The 21293-nt window shown below is 34.6% G+C and overlaps 2 protein-coding genes across 3 annotated transcripts in view; both read left to right on the top strand.

Annotated features, from left to right (window-relative positions):
* LOC123308810 (GTP cyclohydrolase 1-like) overlaps window positions 1-3287 on the top strand; it is a 36298-nt gene extending 33011 nt beyond the window's left edge. Inside the window, exon 4 of the mRNA XM_044891668.1 lies at window positions 2577-3287. Within this exon, the coding sequence (XP_044747603.1) occupies window positions 2577-2706 (130 nt within the window). The 3' untranslated portion in view covers window positions 2707-3287. The remainder of the gene's footprint in view (window positions 1-2576) is intronic.
* A 5295-nt stretch (window positions 3288-8582) lies between these two features.
* On the top strand, window positions 8583-21211 carry LOC123308800 (annexin B10). Of its 2 annotated transcripts, XM_044891653.1 has the most exons (7): window positions 8583-8743; window positions 16269-16445; window positions 16527-16731; window positions 18364-18690; window positions 19388-19569; window positions 20139-20234; window positions 21101-21211. In XM_044891653.1, the coding sequence occupies exons 1-6, from the start codon at window positions 8723-8725 to the stop codon at window positions 20187-20189; spliced, it is 963 nt and encodes a 320-aa protein (XP_044747588.1). In that variant the 5' UTR covers window positions 8583-8722; the 3' UTR covers window positions 20190-20234; window positions 21101-21211. The 2 variants fall into 2 exon arrangements, with proteins under 2 accessions (XP_044747588.1, XP_044747592.1); XM_044891657.1 differs by lacking the exon at window positions 20139-20234.
* The last annotated feature ends 82 nt before the right edge of the window (window positions 21212-21293 follow it).

The raw sequence follows: 21293 nt of genomic DNA, 5'->3' as shown, positions 1-21293 counted from the left end.
AGAGGGCGATAAGGGCGAGGAGCCTAGCAGAACATGCGAAAGGCCAAGGTCAATTTAGAAATCCAGTCTACTGTACAGGGTGGGCAAAATTGGTGATACCTGAATTACAGTTTTTTCAACCCAACGAGAGAAAGGAAAATGCATGGCACATTACGGTAGCTCTTTTTCGAGAAACTAATAATGCCATTAACTGCAGTACTCTATTTTCTTTTGTTTTCGAGTTATAGGTCAAAATTAAAATTTCAACTTTGGTCATTATCTCCGTTTCTGTTCGAGCTAGGATGTTGAAATGAAAAATTTTCTGATAGCAATTCAGTGGCATACTATGATTTTTACCAACAGGTATATTTGCTGAGCTATAACATAAAGATGTATTTTTTCTTATGAAAACAGTATTTTAAAATGACTAAGAAATACTGAGGGCGATGTATGATATATTTCTGAAACCGTAAAAAAATGGCGTTTCCTTCTAAGTCATTTCAAACTACTGTTTTCATAAGAAAAAATACAACTTTATGTTATAGCTCAGCAAATAAATCTGTAGGAAAAATCATAGTACGCCACTGGATTTCAATCGAAAAAGTGTCTGTATAATGTCTTTCAACATCCTAGCACAAACAGGAATGGAGACCACAGTTGAAATGGCCCAAATTTAAATTTTAGCCTATAGCTCAAAAACAAAAGAAGATAGAGGAATGCAGTTGATGGCATTATTATTTTCTCGAAAAAAGACGACATGAATGGTACATTCATTTTTCTCTATCTCGTTGGATTAAGAAGTTGTAGTTCAGGTATCACCAATTTTGCCCAGCCTGTACATTCAACGTTCAAACATTGAAAAAACTGCGACATAAGGAATGCCACGAGATAGAAGAGGACTGAAGAAATGCAATCGAATGTTCATATGGACTGCTTCAGGGGTGTGATAAGAAAATTATATTTTATCATGAGGGAGTGGATTCACGGATAACAAAGCAAATCAATGTTTTTCTTTTTAATCATATTTAGAATTTACTTTTTTCTGACATTGACCTTTCTTTAGCTGCACATGTTAATATATCTGCTGATATATTTTCTATAACAAATTATTTCCACTGTTCGTTCCGTATTTTATAACATGATCAATAAACAGACATTGATAACTCTTTTATCTTAATGTGAAAAAAATTATCTGGTGTGCAAATTCTCGATACACTCACTTCTCTGTACATATCTAATTATTACACAATTTACGCACGTGGGTTTTGTTTATTATCGAAGGTTAATAAGAGGTTAGAAGTTTGGGAAAAACTACTTTTATCACCTGTTGGATCTTAAGAGGCGACTCTACAGTGGTCATTTCAAAAAGCGAAAAGGTATATTTTACGTCAGAAACCACTAATTTACATGGAGTTTTCATTATAATTCAATTCAATCAGTTCGTCATCTCGGAAAGCCAGAAATTTTTTTATTCGTCAAACAGAAATTTTTTTTTTTTATTGAAAAACAAATGTTCATTCCTGTTATTTACTTTCCGAGGTCGAATGATATTTTCAATGGATTTACGCATATAAAAAATTCTCGAAAAGTCTCCACGTTGGCTACAATTCGAAATCCGCTGAAATTGAAAAAGACGTAAAGTAAAGTGCCGCTATCTTTTCGACGAAAGTGAAAACTACTGTAATATTCGCAACTTCTACAAGTTCTACAGATCGTTCATCGAGTGTTCTGGCAACACCCCACATTCTGGTAGTCTTTACCCCCTTTTACGTCTTATAAGGATGGGGAGAAAGTCTCGTGGTATAAACTCCTCTTAATATAACTTTCGGAGTCAATATGTGGATTACTCATTGCTACGCTAAATTGAGTTTACCTATATCATTCCACCATACAACAAAAGGATCTCTCTACCTCCTGCTTATAACGTGCCTTCAAATAAATTCGTCGTCAAGTAGGCAGTGGAAATAAGAATGTTCATTTTCTGCCACTGAACATAATTCTTTTTTCGAACCACTTCATGTTCCAAAAATGTAAACATTGATTACATTTACCCATATATCGTAATTTTGTATGAAAAAACACTTTTTCAGAAAAAGTTACTAGCACATTCAATAATAATGTGCATTTGCTTCCAACGTGCGAAATGCATTCTTTCATTGGATTAGTTTATAAGAGTCCATAAAATCTGAGGCGATTGGAAAAATCCTTGGTAAAAATGTTAATCGATTCTTCAAACGTCCAAGACATGAATCTGGAATGACGCAAGGCTATTATGTTCTTTGAATAAAAAGAAAATTACATTTTCAATCAATCATTTTTTCAATCACTTGCATCTGAAACAATTCACAGCGTATTTCATCTTCATCATACAACAATGATACAATGTGTAATGAAGTTTCATTTTTTTCTCTTTTTAGAGAGATTCGGTCATTTTTTTCTCGCTTTGGTTTTAATTAACATAATTTTAACTCAGGACTCCGAAATCGTTTGAAACCGTAAATATTCCGGACCGTTTTTACCCCGTTGCCCTTTTAAATTTTCCGATTCAATAAGATCACACCTGTATATACAGTCATTAATTCATAATATTTTTTCAGACATATGTGCATGGTGATGAGAGGAGTTCAGAAGATAAATAGCAAGACAGTCACGTCTACAATGCTTGGAGTATTCAGGGACGATTCGAAGACAAGAGAGGAGTTCTTGAATCTGGTTCATAGCAAATAAATAAATAAGACAATCATTTACGAAAGTAATTAGAGGTTTTCAGGAGTGTTTTATCTTTTCATTTGTTACATTAAAAATCGAGATGCTAATAATTCCTTTACAAACAAAGACGTTTTTTCAATATTCAAGGTCGAATATGAAGCATCACCGATGACTTAAAATTCATATTCGATCAAACGACTCTTCTGAAAACTTCTGTTATCGACGGATATTACTGTTGACATTTAAGGATATATATTATTAGAATCAAATGTGGACCATCTTAAACAAATGTTATTGCAAAATAAGATATTTATTATTCCAATCACTGTTGACGTAAAATGTATTTATATTTTTGTGGAAATATTTACTGTATCAAAAATGTGTTCTCAGTGAAGATTCTGTGAAAATTTCTAACTGTGTGAATTGACGAAAATTTGTTCATCTTTATTCCGAAGTATTTTTTGCTTGTATAAGTTCTGTGATAATGAAGGTAATCGTAATTGACGAGCCCTAAAGGCTGCTAACCTTAACAGGGTTCCTATTGTATATGATTATCGCCAGCCTGTCTTTGTCGAAAGAATAAAATGAGCTGCAACAGAGATCTCAATTTTTTAACACACCATTTCCCTAATTAGGTACTCATTTTATTATAGAATGTTTATCCTCCGACGTGCTGTTGGACACAGATATATATATAAGAGTAATAATAATGAATTATTATAATGATGGAGCTAGTTTATTATGATTAAAGTGTTAAACAATAATCTCACAGACATACGTCAGTACAATACGTTTTCAATTCCGTTTTGATAGGAGAATCAAGCATTAGATTAGCAAATAAAAATATTGATTTGTTTTCATTCGATAGTACCTATATAATCTTTTTATGATCTTCACATCATCAGAAATATATTATTCGTACTTTGAACAATGATTGAAATACGCCCATTTAATCATTCCTAATCGCTACTTTTACTATACAGGGTGAATCTTTTTTCGACAGAAGGTGAAAATGATCGAAATAAATTATTCCACCGAAATCGTCTATATAAAATATCCAAGTTGGCGGAGTTATCATACTCTCGAATCCAATATTATTCCACCAATTTTTGAGTACAGGACTGGAATGCACACCTCCGGCTGCGGGAAAATGATGACAGAGCAACCATTGACCATTGTTAAAATTTTTTCAATATATTCGGAATTATGTAGATATTGGGTCCCTTTGAAAACGAGGTAAGGTTGAAAAAATGTAAAAAAATTGAGACACTATTGAAAATGCTTGTGACATTGTTCGTTGACAAAATGCTACATTGGTATCGCATTTTTTTTCTTTTTTCGCCGGGTGTGTGTGTGCGGAAAACTGCGAAAAGGAGTCTGTGGGACTGATAACTTTGGACAAATTTCTGAATAATTTGGAACAGTTTATTGGTAAGCTTTTGAACTAACCTTCAAATTTTCTTACACTATATAGTTGATGAAGTCTTTTTTGCCAGTGGGTAGTACCTATCGAAATTTATTTATTTATTTAGCCTATGGCGTATACAAACATCCACAGAAGTTGAATGCACAAACACAAACACACACACCGAAATGAATAGTTGCTTAAGAAAGCATCCAAGTGTCAAGATAGATAGATATAGATAGAAATATAGGCAAATCCTAAGATTCTGTTTTCATTCTCATAAAAAATCAAACGGGTCATTATGTGATTGATTAACATGAAGTGTTTCTAGTGATCTAGTGGCTTTCCGATTGAACAGATCATAGACGATCATAAAGTAGTACCTATTGAATATCTATATCATCAATGATTTTTCTAATCTAATCATTTTGAAAGTACTGCTTTAATGATACGGCTTTTTTTGTCCAGTTTTACATTCTGTTCGAAGAAAGACTCTATGAAAATAACGAAGGAATAAGTGTCAGTAAATAATTTCATTCTAAAATACTTCTTGTCTAATCATTCGTCAAAGAATTGGAAACCCCATCTGAAATGAATACTTTTGCGTAGGTAATTGTTCCGACAGCACCTTCTTTTAAACGTTTGTGTTTGTGTAGGTATATGATAATAAATAATAATAATAATAAACTTTATTAATCCTATGAGACATCAGAAACAATATGTAGGACAAGTCAGGAGGATAGAGAAGAATACAATAAAATAAAACAAAATGAAACAAACATCGAGTTTGGCAAACTGAATATTGACAGAACATATATACCTAGGCAAATACAGCTGAGAGGTATTCCTCGACACTGTAATAGGAACCCTCAATTAACAATTTTTTTACTTCATATTTGAATTTCTTTACATTAATCGATTTGAGAGTAATGTCCAAATGGTTATAAAGCTTGATGCCAATAAAACTTGGTGTTGACTCGTACTCAGCAGTATGGTGTTTGGATATGCATAAGTTGTTACCATGCCTTGTGTCATAGTTATGATAGTCAGACCATTTTTTCAGAAGATGCCTATTCTGATGAATGTATAATAGGCAGTTTAAAATGAAAATACATGGCAATGTCAGGATCTTGTGGGAATGTGAAAAAATGGACGACAGGAGTCAAGAGGTTTCAGACCGAATATGAGTCTCAAGACCTTTTTTTGGCACACAGAACTCGACCCGACTCAACCGATGACCCCCACAAAACTACATTATAACATAGGTGACAGTAAACCATACTATAATAGATCCCCATTAGGGCATCTGCTGGAAGTGCCTTCTTAAGTTTAGATGATACAAAAGAAATGCAAACTGAAACAAGAGTCAGAAGTGAGAGAGATATAAAGATTGATAACTCTTCATATGAGCATATTATGTTTGAAAAAAAATTACTGAAAATTTTGTGGAGTACCAACTCCACGAAAACTGTTCAGTCACTGTATGTCAAAAACTGCGTTTTCCAAATGCAGTATTATCAATACAGAAGCTGCGCAGCAACTGTATATGAAATACTGCATTTTCAAAATGCAGAACTATCCATACAGAAATTGTGCTGCATTCAGGTGGCACTTCATTCGAATTTAGCATAAAGTTCGTCATTGATCAAAATGAAGGTTATATATTGAAATAAAACAGAATAACCATAGGATTATGATTACATGATGTTTTTCGGTAAGGCATATGTATTTTGAAACTTGAGCAAACTTTTCGTTCTTTGGTGAAGTGATTCCACCAGATATGCTATGAGAAACCGCACTACAAACTCCGACTACGGGCAATACAGCCTGTAAATGTTTGCCGAAACATTGAAAAGATACAAGGGCGGATTTAGAGGGAGACAGACGGATCTTTCTATGCTTACTTGAACTCTTAAAAATCTATTTGAAAATGAAAAAAAATATCAAAAGAAAGTTACTAATTTTTGTATGAAGAATATCTAATAATCAGCACTAAAAATTTACCTTTCCATTGAAGAATGTTGGAATAACCCTGAAGTCAAGGTCAAAGTTAAAAAAATGTTCATTTTCTATCTCCCTCGATACCATACGTATTTAATAAATTTGAAAGAGTACATATAATTTTTGTGCCAAAATTTACTGTCTCAAGTTGAATGCCGCACACTGTATATCTCTGGAAAGAGCTCTAGCTAAGAGAAAAAATTATTGTCACTACCAAGAAAATAATCAGTTCTTGGCAACTTTGATGGTGCCATGCAATATTATTTGGCGAACTGAATAAATGAATCTTACAGTTCACACAGATAGATATCGAAGAAATCCAAAAATTCATGAAAGTTACTTCATTCCAAATTTCGGATGAGTAGGTGATTCCGTTCAGGAGATAGAGAGGTTTTGATATCCATTCAAATTTGAAAAACACCCTGTAAATCAGGATTTTTCGTAATCCTCTAGGTGTTCTCTCTATCTCCTATCAAAATGTTCTCATCTTATCCGGGACATCCTGTATATGAAAAACGGTAGGAGGTTGTTTGTCATTGTCATCTTCCTCTTCGAACAAAAATGAAAAAATCAATTGAGCTACTAGTGATGAAGGGTAGTGTGCAGCGTGATGTATTCGAGAGCTCATCATCACATAAACATCACCTCGCGGAAATGTTGGAATATTCATCGAATGTTTTCCTGAAAATTTCATCATTATACGAATATGTTAACTAGTAGGAATTGAAATTTCGAATTTTGAATTTGAAATTTTACAACTTATTCCATTTCCTGTCGCTTTTACTAGAAACAGCAGAAACATAAAAATATCTACTTTATGAAGGGTAGTGTGTAGTGTGATGTATTCGAGAGCTTCTATTCTTTCTCAAACAAACTGCCTTAAAATATAATAACCCTCTACTTTGGGAGAGCTTGAATAAGAAGGTTACGAATTGAAATTTCAAATTTGGAATTTGAAATTCTCCTTCTGGTTCCATTTCCTGTCGTTTTTAAGAGAAACAGCGCTTGCGCGATGTTCTTCAAGCGGGATCAATAGACAACATAAACATCATATTCGAGCTATTTCAAGTAAGTGAATAATACTTCTTATATAGACTTCCATGTGACATGCATCTCAGTAGCAATATTCTTTGAATATGTATCACAATAAATGTGCATATCCTGACAAAACCAAATTATTCGTTGAAATCTAATCTTTGGTTGAAATTCACTAGATAGGTGTAAATTTCCCCGTTTCGTGGAATACAGCGTTTCAAATTTGGTCAACCATTCTGAAAATTGTTATAGCTTTTTCTATCTTGAATGAATCTATACCTACTCTAAATGAAATATTGAAGCAAAAGAGCTTAAGAAATAGGTTTATAGATCTAGCTCGGTATTGAGAATAACATGAAAATGCCATGTTATGCGTCGTTACGGTCGTTGTCATTTTAAGTACTAAGTTTGCCTCATCCGCTACATTTCATTTATTAGATCTATGGATCCCTCGCTAAAAAATAATGATTTTTGGATTCATTAATTAATAGCCTAAAAGTAAGACGCTTCAAATACGGAGTCCATATGTATTCGATTTTCTGCCTACTGAACATGAAGTTTTAATTCAAACAATCCTACTTTCTTAGCCTAACTATTGATTTTTCCAAAACTTCTAGTCCGGTAGATTTTTTTTGGAAAAAAATGTATTGTTTTTTATTTTTTCAACTTCATCTACTCATCGGCCAAAGTTACTTCTGCAAGCGTTTATAGATTTTATAGCGCATGCGGATGGACTGACACATCATTTCAAAGATTTTATTAGTATGGATATAGTCCATTTTCTACTTTGATGAGAGAAAATATAATTTTGTGAAGAACTTATTTAGCAATATTTGTATGAATAATCCCAAAAATTGACGTATCCGCTCTAGGTTATGTCTATGATACCTAAACAAAATATTTTTTAAGATGCTAATACCATCACAAATCATCAGTTCATGATTGAGTACCAACATTGGAATGAATATAGGGGTAAAAATTCAGATTATTAAATTGTTTTCATTTCAAGCATTGACATGGCATGTATACGACCGAACTCAGATCTACAAGAATTATGTGTTAGTCGATCCACTTTTCTATTCGAAGAGGCAAAGGGAAAGCTAAGCACATGCAATGAATTTGGAGAATTGACTTCCTAAACAAAATATGCCCCCTGCCAGAAGAAATTAACTGGCAAACATCGATCAGTTGTTTCGCTGTATGACTAATTCTAGAGGGTTTTTATTAGGACACCCTGTATTCCTATATAAGAATAGGTTCTTTGAGATACTCATTATTGAAGTTATAGATAAAAAATTTCACTCAATATATTTCAAAAATTGTAAATCTGCATAGTTCATGGTTGATTAGGAATTTGGAAGGTTTGTTGGAAGGAAATTGAAGAAGTGAATGCCACCAGTGTGACTCACCTTTAATTCTCCCATCCATGACATGATATCACATTTACGTTACGGTTTGCAATGTTCATCACGCGATCGAATGGGAGTAGGAAGGAGTGTTTTGATGTCACTTTATTCAGTCTGAGGTAGAAAACCGTACAACGAATAACAACGTTTTTTTTCTGTGTTTGCAGATTTCCAATTTCCATCGACAATGTGCACAAAATATTTCGGGGTAAGTATAGGTTAGAGTGGATCTATTTCGAGAGTTGGAATCAATTCATACCGATTATATTCTTAGATAATACTCGCAATTATTGTGTACAGTACATTCGTGAAGTCGCATCCGTTCAGTGCTTCCTGTGATTATTTGATTCAGAATTATTATTATTGAGATGTTAGCTGCATTGGCTATAACACGGAGATAATTTTTCGATGCAATTCGAGCTAAACAGGGTGTCTTTGACTCGTAAAAATACTTCAACAGTAGATTCAACAAGCTGAATCTGTGACACTACACATCTGTAGATCTGTTAAACAGAGCTATATTCAGCCAAAGTATCCAATTTTTCAAATTTTAGATATACTTTTTAATTTTTGAACAAATTAGGTAGGTACTCGAAAGAGACGTATTATACAAGAAAATATGAAGAAAACTTTTATTATACAAAACGTTTATATAATTCATTAAATAGTGTACAACTTCGTTTCAGGAATTGGATTCTATCAATTTTTTGTAATTTTATGGCAGGTAATGGGGATCATGAGAAAAGATCCATCGAATCAATAAAAAACTATATTCCGAAATTCATTTCATTCGATAAAACCGTTTGTGAGAATTAAAAATAGATTTTTTTTATAGTTTTTCAACAGCCTTTATCTTTTTAACCAAGCCGAATCGGAAAAAAATGGTAGAAGATGTTTCTTTTGTTGAAATATTTATACGAGTCAAAGACTCATTCTGTATATAAGTAACTCAATGCAATAATTTTTAACATGCCGTTTATTTTTCATCAGGGACTCTCCTCCTAATTGATTTCAAGCCTCCAAATTCATGAAGTATAAAATAACCCCTTTTATAATTAATGAACGATTTGGGATGGGAATGAAAAGATCATGTTGATAATGCTAATCATAAAATGGAATAAGGTGGTAGGTTGCGTCATATAGGCCAAAGAAGGGGTGTGGTAACTCTAACACATATCATCATGAAATTGTATAATTGATTCATTTATCTGAGTGTTTTTTGTTTCGTTGGTTTATCATACCTGCTGAATTTAGGAAAAATAAACCAAAATGAAAAATTTCCGATTATTCTAAGGGAGGCAATCGTTTTGGTTCGAAATTGCTCATTTGCGCTTTGTAATCTCTAATCCTAATGCATATCGATTTATTGGCTAAGGATTTAGCAATAGTGGGGAACTTACAAAGCTTCTTTAAGTTAGTGCAGGATTGCTAGATCAATACCTTTGGACTTCTTTGTCATTTCTCCCTCAGAACATAAGTACATGGAATCGACATTGACGTGCAATGAATGTATTTGTTGTGGTACAAACATTCGATGCTTCTCTGTCTAGCGCGACACTACGGCAGTGGCATAAAATAAATAAATTTATATAGCTTCTACCTTTTTTTACGGAAAATTGACGTGAAAATGATGTGAGATTCAATTATCTGAATTGTGATTGGCGACACTAAGCAACTATCTCGCTCCAGTCTTTGGACAACAAAAAATGTTTATTTTCCATTCCTTGTATCTATGTTCCGAGATTTCTCCTGGAATTTCTCTTCTTTAAAAAAAATTATAAATTAGGTGTAAACTGCATCAAGGAACACCTTTCTATGAACATGAAAAACAGCAGTGGCGTGTAAAAGAGGACATGTGTTATAAAAAATCGAAATCTCCAATTTTATAAGAAGTTTTCCTGAGTTTTATTGCTATAATTGTAATGGGTTCAAATTCGTCGAATTCAAATTGGAATTAAAAATACCGCTTTCTTTCCATCATTGGAAAGATTTCCATATGAATTCAGCTGAGAGGTGAAAGACTATAAAGTTCATTGCACTTTGTCAAAGGATGTGTCCTTGTTGAAATAGGATAATTTCAATCTTATGCATTCAATACTCGACGTCTAGAAACATGATAAATATGCCAACATTTCAGCAAAATAGAGAGAAAGCTACGCGAAACAAGTATTTTTAGAGAGGTCTTTGTCGTCCTCTAAATCCTGAATGCTGAATGATTCCCTGAAACTGCGTTGGCATGCTCGAAATTAAATAATACAATATAAAATGACTTTTTTTTTAGATGATCACCTTGTCCATAGTTTATCAAATATAGGGATCTGGAAGGAAATTCACTACGATTATAAGATACCTATTTACATATTATAGTTGGGGAGCCGACGATGCTAAATCGGGATTTACTCGAGCGTCGTGGACACCTAGTGGATTTTGAAGATTAGATGGTACAAAGAAAACAGGTTTTATGATGTATTCACTTTCAGCGGTGGGGAAAGCGTCTGCAGGGTCTCAAAGATGTAAAAAAAATCGTCAGGTGTACATACTCGAGCGTGTCAGATTAAGATACTGTATATGCTCTACCTGTCTCTGATATTGAATTCATGCTTATCTGAGAGTTTGCGCGGTGGGACTAGCCGTACGGAAGAGTTGAAAATGGTAAAAAAAAAAATTTTTTTCAACGTGTCAGATTTTTGGAGGATATGTTAATTGGACCGAAAGGAAGCTACTTTTCAAGGTACTGACAATTTGGAAGTGACGCAAGGTCACAGCGGTCCTTTGAAAATGTAAAAAAAATCGTTACTTGTACAAACTCGAGCGTGTCCGATTTTCATACAGATGGTTAATCTCGGTGTTGTAGACGTGTTGATCCATTAATCTGACACTAATCAGGAGGGGATTTCTTAATCTGACACTTTGAAGATGATAAAAATGCTTTTTTTTTCTGATATTCCCCTGCCTGTACCTCTAATCGTTTTTGTATTCATTATGAGAGTTGTAGATAATAAAATTCTACACAACTTTTGTCTGAAGCAATTTTACATACTTTCAACCGTTCTCGAGTTAGAGGGCGATAAGAGCGAGGAGCTTAGCCACACATGGGAAAGGGCAAGGTCAATGTAAAATCCCAGTCTAATCTACATTCATCCAATTGTCAAAATGAGATGGTATTTCTATGATGTCAATTTCGAAATTAGCCTTTGACTGAACCTTAGAATGTACTATTTTCCAACGAGTGAATTTTCGCTTCAGCATGTATCGCTAAACACCTCGCATTAATCGCCATATATCTCAAAAACGTTCGAAGGTAGAAAAAATTGCTAAGGACAAAATTTGTAGAAAATGTTATGCTCTACAACTTTTATAATGAATACGAAAAATATTTGAAGCCCAGGGGAGGAGATAATTCGAAAAAACTGATTTTTGGACCTTTATGGCCAATTTTTTTCGTTTCGGCTTGCTAAAACAGTCAGATTATATTTTTTCCGTTATTCTCCAATCATTAGCTTCAAAATAAGAAAAAACGCCACCGCGCACGAGAATGTACACGGGACTTTTTTTTTGCAACTTTGGCGCCCTCCCATACATTTTCGACACGCTTAAATTGTCAGATTAAGAGAATATACTTTTCAACATGTAATTAACCACATATATCTTAATCTGATACGCTCGAGTATGTACAATGATCGTTTTTTTTTAATATTCTGACAGGCTGTCCTAGACGACAGGTCTAATTTTTGGTAGAGGTACTCAGGTACAGGGTCCAAGGTATGTCCCCTGATATTAATCGCTCGAATAAATCCCGAATTTCCCTCTTCGGCGCCCTAACTATTAATCAATTACGCTTCATGAAAGCAAGTATTATCATCCTCATAAGAACAAAATCAGCACTTCAGTTTACCTTTCAAACTGTAAGCTCTGGACATTTCACTCAAATTGGGTTAATGTCCCCTAATGCACGTCAATGCTATTCATCATTTTTATTATAGGTTATTGGATGAAGATTGGTTTTTCTATTAATTGTTCCAAAAAAGAGTCGAGTTTCACTAGAAACAGAATTGCGGTATTGTTATCGGCTGCTCTACATAGAATATACACCCTGTACAACTAGAAGTGATTGAAATATACGCCAGTGGCATACAGGCAAAGGAACTTTGCATCGCTGGTAAAAATCCAACATCAAAAAAGTAATGTCGAAGTAATAGCTAGTCAACCGTGGACAGTTTTTTCGCAGCTGTCCCTCTTTATTTGCTGTCTAGTTTCTTTAAACGTTAAGAGGAGTTTATACCACGGGACTTTCTCGCCATCCGTAGTCGGAAAAGGGGAAAGACAACCGGAATGTGGGGTGTTGCCGGAACACTTGAACGATAGGTAAAAGTTGCGGATATTACAATAGTCTTCACTTTTGTAGAAAAAACGGCAGCCTTTTTTCAATTTGAACGGGTTACGAATTGTAGCCAATGGCGAGACTTTTCGAGAAATTTCTTCATGTGGAAATTCATAAAAGAGATAATTGCACCTCGGAAAGTTGATAACAAGAACGAATATTTGTATACCCCTCTTAAAATTAATAAAATTGCTGTTCAAAGCAAACCGTGAAATGTCGCGACGCCCTTGCGTAGATGTCAAAGACCTTGGACACCGGGCCTGCATTTTGGAAATTCTCAACTCGTCCGAAGATTCAATTCGAATCAATCATAAGACTTTGATTTGGTATCGCATTACATATTGCAACTTTCGATAAAGGAAATGATTGAATAATTTATTCAAGTTTTTTGACGAACACTCCAAGGTTTCGGAGAATCAGGTTTCAACTGTTTCTAAGGATTGGTAATCCCTTCTTACATTTTTGCTGCAAGTTCATGGAACTCTCACATATAGAACCTATGGAGTTTTATGAAGAATGAAAGGTGGTTAATAAAAGGAAATTGGAAATAATTAATTTAGTAGTGATATTTTCAGTATTATTTTCTTTCCTGTAATTGAGACTAGTAGTCTACGTAAGAATACGGAGATCCCAACTAAATATTCTGTTGTAGTCAGACTTTGACCTTGCCAGATATATTAGTCAACATAATGATTCATCCTTGTGTTGATTACCTACTAATATAATATGATAACCTCAGAAATTTTCCCATTGAAATCACTATGCATACCTATTTACATTTTGATGGAGAAATTAATCAATATCAATGAAATACAGGGTGACTTGCAGAAATAATTGAATGAATATTACAAATCCAAGTTTCGTCGAAACTGAAGAAAGCCACAAAACTAGGGAGTTGAAAGAATTCAGAAAAGTAATATTCTTCAACAAAGAAAATCATTTTTGCAGAACTTTAACCGAATTATCGTTTTGTTCATTGTTATGGTCAGGTCGCCCTATATAACAATTGTATGTATACATGAATTATACTCATATAATTATTTATATGAACGCGCTAATTTTTCTTTAATATTGTATATAGGTACATGGATATATTGAAAAATTCTTAGCCTACTATAGAACCAAACAAAATTTCAATGTCAAAATATTTTATTACTCAACATATTCTCCTCCTTTGGATAAATTTATTACAGCGAACCTGCAACGTCCCTAGACCTTTAAAAAAAATGTTTCTTCTTGCTCTGTAAACCAGACCTCCATGGCTTTTATTACCTCCTCGTTGGAAGAACATTTACGACCTTTTAAACTTTTTTTCAGTTGAGGAAAGAGATGATAGTTGGATAGAGCCAAATCTGGTGAATAAGGGGGGTGTACTAGTAATTCAAACCCTAAATCACGAATCTTTTGTTGCATCGCAACATGAGATTTGTGTGCAGGGGCGTTGTACTGCAAAAACAAAACACCTTTGGATAGCTTTCCGCGTCTTTTCTCTTTAATTTTTTCACGTAGAGTGGTCAGTAATGTCAAATAGTAGGTAATCTCCGGTTATTGTTCTACCCTTATCCAAAAAATCAATCATAATTAGTCCATGGCAATCCCAAAAAACTGAAGCAAGAACTTTTCCAGCGGATATTTGGACACGAAACTTCTTAGGTCTTGGAGAACCAGAGTGTCGCCATTCCATCTATTGTTGCTTTGTTTCTGGATCCTAGAAATGTACCCAAGTCTCATCCATAGTGACAATTCGATTTAAGAAGTCTACATCGTTTTCAAATCGAGCACAGATCGAACGCGATGCCTCTACCCTTGCACGCTTTTGGTCAATATTCAAACATATGGGTATCCATTTAACAGCAATTTTTCTCATGTCCAAATTGATGTGAACTTTATGATGAACGCGTTCGTATGAAATATTCAGATATCCGTTTTAGCCCAATTCGACGGTCTGATAAAATCATGTCATGAACTGCATCGATATTTTCGGGCAAACTGGCCTTCCCGATCGGTCATCATCTTCAATGGAAAATTTACCTCTTTTGAAGCTTGCAGTCCAATTTTTCAGGGTCGCATACGAAGGATATTGATCACCAAGGGTGTTAGCATATCTTCGTAAATCTGCTTACCTCTTAACCCTTTTAAATATAGATACCTGATGATGGATCGATACTTCAATTTTCACAATTTCGGTGGACATCTTCTTTCTTTTAATTTATTGGTTTTTGACCTCAAACTTCACTCTGACACTTCTAATGAGTTATTGTTCGTTGCTACGGTAACGCAATATTTTTTTATGCAAGAAACACGGGTCTAGGTTACTAGATATCAATACATCTTCGTATATTTATCACAAACATTTAACTCCCTTCAAATCTGAATATTAAGGGCTACGTAAAACATTTAGGAACCGGGTTATCGATAAGGGAAAAAAATATTTTCATTATTATATTATCAACTCTTAATGAAGAATCGCTTCAATTAACTGAAACAGAAAGTATTCTAGACTTTCTTCCATTGAAACAATTGTTCTTGAATCATATTCACCTAATTTGACTCAAAATTGTTTGCCAACATTGTTCGACCTTAATCACATTGGAATCTTATCTTAAGGAAATGGCTACAAGAAAGTTGTAGAAGTTATTCGAATTTCGAATTGGGAGGAGGAAGGAAATTCAGTTTTTGTACTCAAGTTGGTACTCCAAGCGGTATGGCGCGGATTTCTTCGTTTATTCTTTGCTTGAGTTATGGCAGGGTGTGTGGACCATCTTTAAAAATCCTATCTATAAGGTTGCCCCAAAGAAGGCTAAGTTTTACAAAAGGTGTTCAAAGTGGCACTATAAGCTCTAATACATGTTCTACACCTTCTAATGAATGATTGCTTTATTCTGCTCATGCATGTCTCATTTCGGATGCTAAATATTTTAAAAACAAGGTTTGCGTTAAACTATGCTTCGACTCATTGCAGTAGAAATTTATTTTGTACCTATTAATGGAAATACAGTGACCATGTTTCATTTCAGAATCACATGTTTTTTCTTACTTTGTCACTCAGGAAACCTTATTCTTTATACACCACGTTAGGTTGTTAGGAAACTTAACAGGAACTTTGAGTTAGATCTCAGCTAGGAATAACCATTGATGAGCCGCAATTACATTCGATACACAAAAGGTGTAGTTTTTTTAAATTTTCGAATATACCTAGGGACATAAAACATATTTTTCTAAACCGCCCTAACATCCTCTACCCGTAGGTACCATATTATCCATTCATTACGCCACACACCCTGTGTAAAGTTTTTTTTAATTGGATCATCAAGACTATGCGAATCAATGCAATCTAAACGGCTTCTTCCAGGGGGTCCCAACCGTGCATCCAGCCCCAAATTTCAGTGCTGCAGATGATGCAGAGATCCTCAGAGGTGCCATGGATGGTCTGGGCACAGATGAAGACATGATTATAGAGATCCTAACACATAGATCCAACCAGCAACGTCAAGCTATTGCGGAACATTTCAAAAACGTTCTCGAGAGGGTTCGTACATAAATTCAATCGTAATTTCCAATGAATGCCCACACAGCGTGAGATATCAAAATTATATTAAATTTTTTCCAGGATCTTATTGAAGACGTGAAAGGTGAACTTGGAGGTAATTTCGAAAAAGTGATTGTTGCTCTACTGATGCCTCCCCATGAATATCTCTGTAAAGAACTGAAAAACGCGATGAACGGAGCTGGAACAAACGAGGGTACACTCATAGAAATAATATGCTCGAAATCCAATGAGGAAATCGAAAAAATCGTTGAGTGCTATGAAGCATGTAAGTTGATACCAGATAACACAGCCTAGTTGTTTCGCGTTTATTTTGAGGCACGCGCAGGTAGAATATTTCTGAATAGTTTTCCACTGAAGCACAAAAACAGGTATTTATGGACGTCCTAGAGGAAAACGCAGAAATTTTTTAAGTTCTTAACATCCAACCTACTCTCTAAGTAAACTGCTCCACATGAGTTGCGGATATTGACAAATTGCAAAAAAATATAGATAGTTAAAATAAGATTTTTGTGATGAAAATTCATATTAATATGATTTCAAGTTGCAAATTAATTTTAGGCTGTAGGTCTGCAGCGTATACAGGGTGGTTGAGAAAAATCGAGTAACGAAATTTTATTCCCAGAGAATTCAAGCATTTTAAGACTATCAATACAATGTATGGCCTCCACAGGAATCAATAACAGCTTGACATCTTTGCATACTACACACGAGGTTTTTGAGCAATTCTTGAGGAATTTGGTTCCATAAACGGGGCAGAAGCTCTTCCAGATCATTTAAGGATTCTGGGGTAGGTTGATGATTATCTAATCTTCTTTGGAGCATATCCCATGCATGTTCTATGCAATTCAAATCTGGTGAGTGCGGAGGTATTGGTAAATGTGGAATAACAAGCTCCTCGCGTGCATTCTCAACTATGGCTGGTTCGGTCTAGCATTATCGTCTAGAAATTGAAAAGTTTCACCAATAGCAGCGTGAAAATTTGGCACAGCATTGTCAATGACATGCTCCCTATAGTGTCAGGCGGTCATATTCCCAGGACAAATGTGTAGATCTGTGCGCCCGTTGAAATATATCCCGGCCTATACCATAACACTACCCCCTCGGAATGCATGGACTTCTTGGACATAGCGACGATTACGGGGTATGCGTGGGATTGTCCATACCCTTATTCTTCGAGAATCTGAAAATCGTCCAAATCTGGATTCATCAGTGAAAAGGCCACTACGCCATTGATCGTTCCAATTGATATGTTGCCTCGCCCATTCCAGTCTTTGACGCTTATGGTCACGTGTTAATGGAACTCCTCTTAATGGGCGTCTAAAACCTAGATTCACCTCTCTCAAACGTCGTCTGATGGTTTCGATGGAAACTTTTGAAGAGTACCTATTCCGTAGCATACCACACGTAGATATAGGGTTTCTTCTCGCCGAAACGATCCTGAGCAGGTGTTGTTTTTCGTTTTTTGTTGTTTTTTTTTTCCGCTACAACAACCTGAGTTAGGCCACCTTGTAGCATTCCGATAGCCCCATTAGCCTCAGCATTTGTTAATTTACGTCTTGGCATTTTCAGAAAACTCGTTTCAAATCGAAGCCGTTGATAAACTGACTTCATTTCAAAATAAAAACATTCATGAAGCATATGCAAAGAACCAAACTTCAGAAAAAAGGCGACCAGATTGACGAAATGTCTCATACTGATTTTTATTGGATCGATTCAAGTTGTTATTGAGTTTTAAATGATTTTACAGCTATTTTCTCGAAGATTACATACTTTTAAAAAAGATTGAATACGATATCCCTAACTCTTGTGGAGCAGTTTATATTTGAAATGTGAAACATTTCAATATACAAAAATACGTGTCATCAAATCATTAATTATCTATCTGCTTTATCTCCAGTGTATGAGAGGCCCCTAGTGGAGCAAGTATGCTCAGAAACATCAGGCAACCTGGGACGTTTCCTAACGTTGATCTTGACGAAAACAAGAAACGACTGCAACGATATAGATGACGGCGATGCAAGAGCTAAGGCAGAAGAACTTTACGCAGGGGGTGAAGGACAACTTGGAACTGAGGAAAGCATCTTCTACAAAGTGCTTGCGCATGAGAGTTTTGCACAACTTCGAAGAATATTTGAAGAATACAAGGAAATTTCAGGAAACACCATCGAACAAGCATTGAAGCATGAATTGAGTGGGGATTTTTTGGATGCACTATTAGCAGTAGGTGAGTTCGATCGTGACGAAACTTGGAATTACTGGCTGTATTCGGGTTCGAACACAAGATATTACCAACGTCTTCCAGTTTCCAGTTTTCTCATTATGACCATTACATATCATAAAAATACCGAAACTTCGAAGAAACTTACTCTTGAAACTTAGTTGGACGCCATCTTATGAATATTTGAACCTTTTATAAAATAAAAGTATTCTTCATAGTTTCTCGTGTAATGCGCCGTTGTCGAGTAATTTGATGTTCAAAAATCAAAAAGTATCGGTGAAATTTCAGGCTGAATACAACTCTGTTCAAAAGATCCACAGATTCTCAGGGCCGAATCCAGGCCCGCCGCTAGCTGTCTGAGCGCCCGCGTGCAAATACTGTTATGCCGCCCCAATAGGGCGCTACATCAGGGGCGTATCCAGAGAGCAATTCGGGGGGGGGTTTAGATCGTTTCCATTCGAAGATTTAGTGTGAAAAATTCTTTCCTGGAGGGGAGGGGGGTTAATTACCCCCCGAAGTTCCAGCCAAAGCAAAAATACATATTGTGATTTTCTTTTCCATGGAATTATTATGTTGTTGCGGAAAATCTATTCTAATTAATTTCATATTTTCTCATCCTTGATATGAAATTTATTTGAGGATTTTAATCAAGGTATAAAATAAATTCCTCCATTATTTTAACTTTTGTGTTGAAATCTTTCAGTTGAGTGTGTCCAAGGCCCTGCTATATTTTTTGCCAGAAAACTTCATGATGCAATGGATGGTATGGGTACAGATGACGATACACTTATAAGAATAATTGTTAGTCGGTCGGAAATCGATTTGGGGTCCATCAAGCAGGAATTTGAAAAGATGTATGATAAAACATTGGAAAGTTGCATCGAGGTAAGGAAGATTGTGGCACTAATTTTGTTTTCAAATTTTATGAAGTTTCTCATCATATAGATCAGAAAACAGGAAATAGAAAATACGCTTCGAATTTTTCAGTGTTTATCGTTCTTTGACTTTAAACCACTTCCTTATTTGACTGACTAACTTCGAATTGGAAAAAATATCAACTCAAATCAATATGAATATTCATATTCGTATCATTTTGTTTGGATGATATGATATTGATTAATGATTGATTATTTTGTTTAAAATTTATTGAAATTTTCACGAGAAAATATGAAAATATGCAAAATTTAAAGTTCAGGACTCTGATGAGTATTTTAAAGTGATCCACCTGTATAGGATATCCAATATATTATATTTCATCGACATCCCATAACCCTTTGTGATTAACTCTCAATAGGATAGAATAGAATAGAAGTGAGGTGTTCTTCAAATTGGTTTGTTGTGCTCTAACAGATGCATGATAACTCCCTATCAATACTCACTCTCCATCTCCTCTCATATAATGTCGATTATTTCATGCTCATATTAATTTCTTCACCTCTTTCAATAATTTTCAGAATGACACTTCCGGAGACTATAAACGCGCTTTACTTGCATTGGCACGCTAGGATGTAACCCGAATTTCTATATTTATGATTTTTAAGGAATAAAGTGTATGTATCTACCTCACTCATCAAATATATGTTTTGTTACATGTGTCTAGTTTGATTTTTCTCAGTTTTTTGTCATTCGATACTAAATATAATCAATCTTGAAAACACCAAGAGGCCAACCCTCATTCTCATGGTCGTTTGCTTCTTGATGTTTCGTAGTATTATTCCTAACAAAATTAATAGCATTGTACTGTGATTTTGTTTCTAAAAATATTTCGCAAAACAATGAAAATGTCTTTGCTCTTTTGTTGATTCCATAAATATCTCATTTAATTTTATTCATAAAACCAAATGTGATCTTGATAAGATCACAATAAACTCTCACCTACGTTGATTCAGGACTTTTTTTATAGATTGACTTTTTATATATAAAAACACATTTTCGACACAAAAATTTTTCGTTTCTTATGGCACTTTGAGTTAATATTATTTTATATTAGATTCATATACCTAAACGTAAACGAGAGAAAATTGCAACAGACTTACCTTCCTTGATGACGCCATAAGACTTATCATCTTATTTTGAGGCTATGAACCGAGTATTTCCATTAATTCTAGGACACCCTGAATCATTTATTTGATGAGTTCATCCAAAAACTTTCGATATTATTCACAATTCGTAAAATCGTGATTGCCAGTAAACCGGCTATAACACAGTTATTAATCTTTTATTTGCCGTATCTTGATTGAGGAGGAATTGCCATATTTCATCGTAGAAACGAATCAGTATGTATCTGAATTACTCCCTGGAAGTTCCATAAATATGCTATTCAAAACAGAGAAGATATATTCTCCTGTTATAAAATCCTCTTCAACGATACATGATATTCAAATTTATTTCTCGATACTGATACAATTTTTTTCAGAACGATACCCCAGGTGATTTCAAGAGGGTTCTGCTTCAACTTCTTACCTAAATTTAAGGAATGTTGCTGTTCATACCAGTGGTATCGTCATATCATATTATATACTTCGTTGTATATTTGGTTATTTATTTTATATAAGAAATTATTCTCATTGTTATCTAGTACGGATTTTTAATAGTTTAGATCCACATAA

This window comes from Coccinella septempunctata, chromosome 1, assembly GCF_907165205.1.
Source record: "Coccinella septempunctata chromosome 1, icCocSept1.1, whole genome shotgun sequence".
NCBI lineage: Eukaryota > Metazoa > Arthropoda > Insecta > Coleoptera > Coccinellidae > Coccinella > Coccinella septempunctata.
The sequence above is the reverse complement of the archived record's forward strand: the minus strand, read 5'-3'. Positions and strand labels throughout refer to the sequence as shown.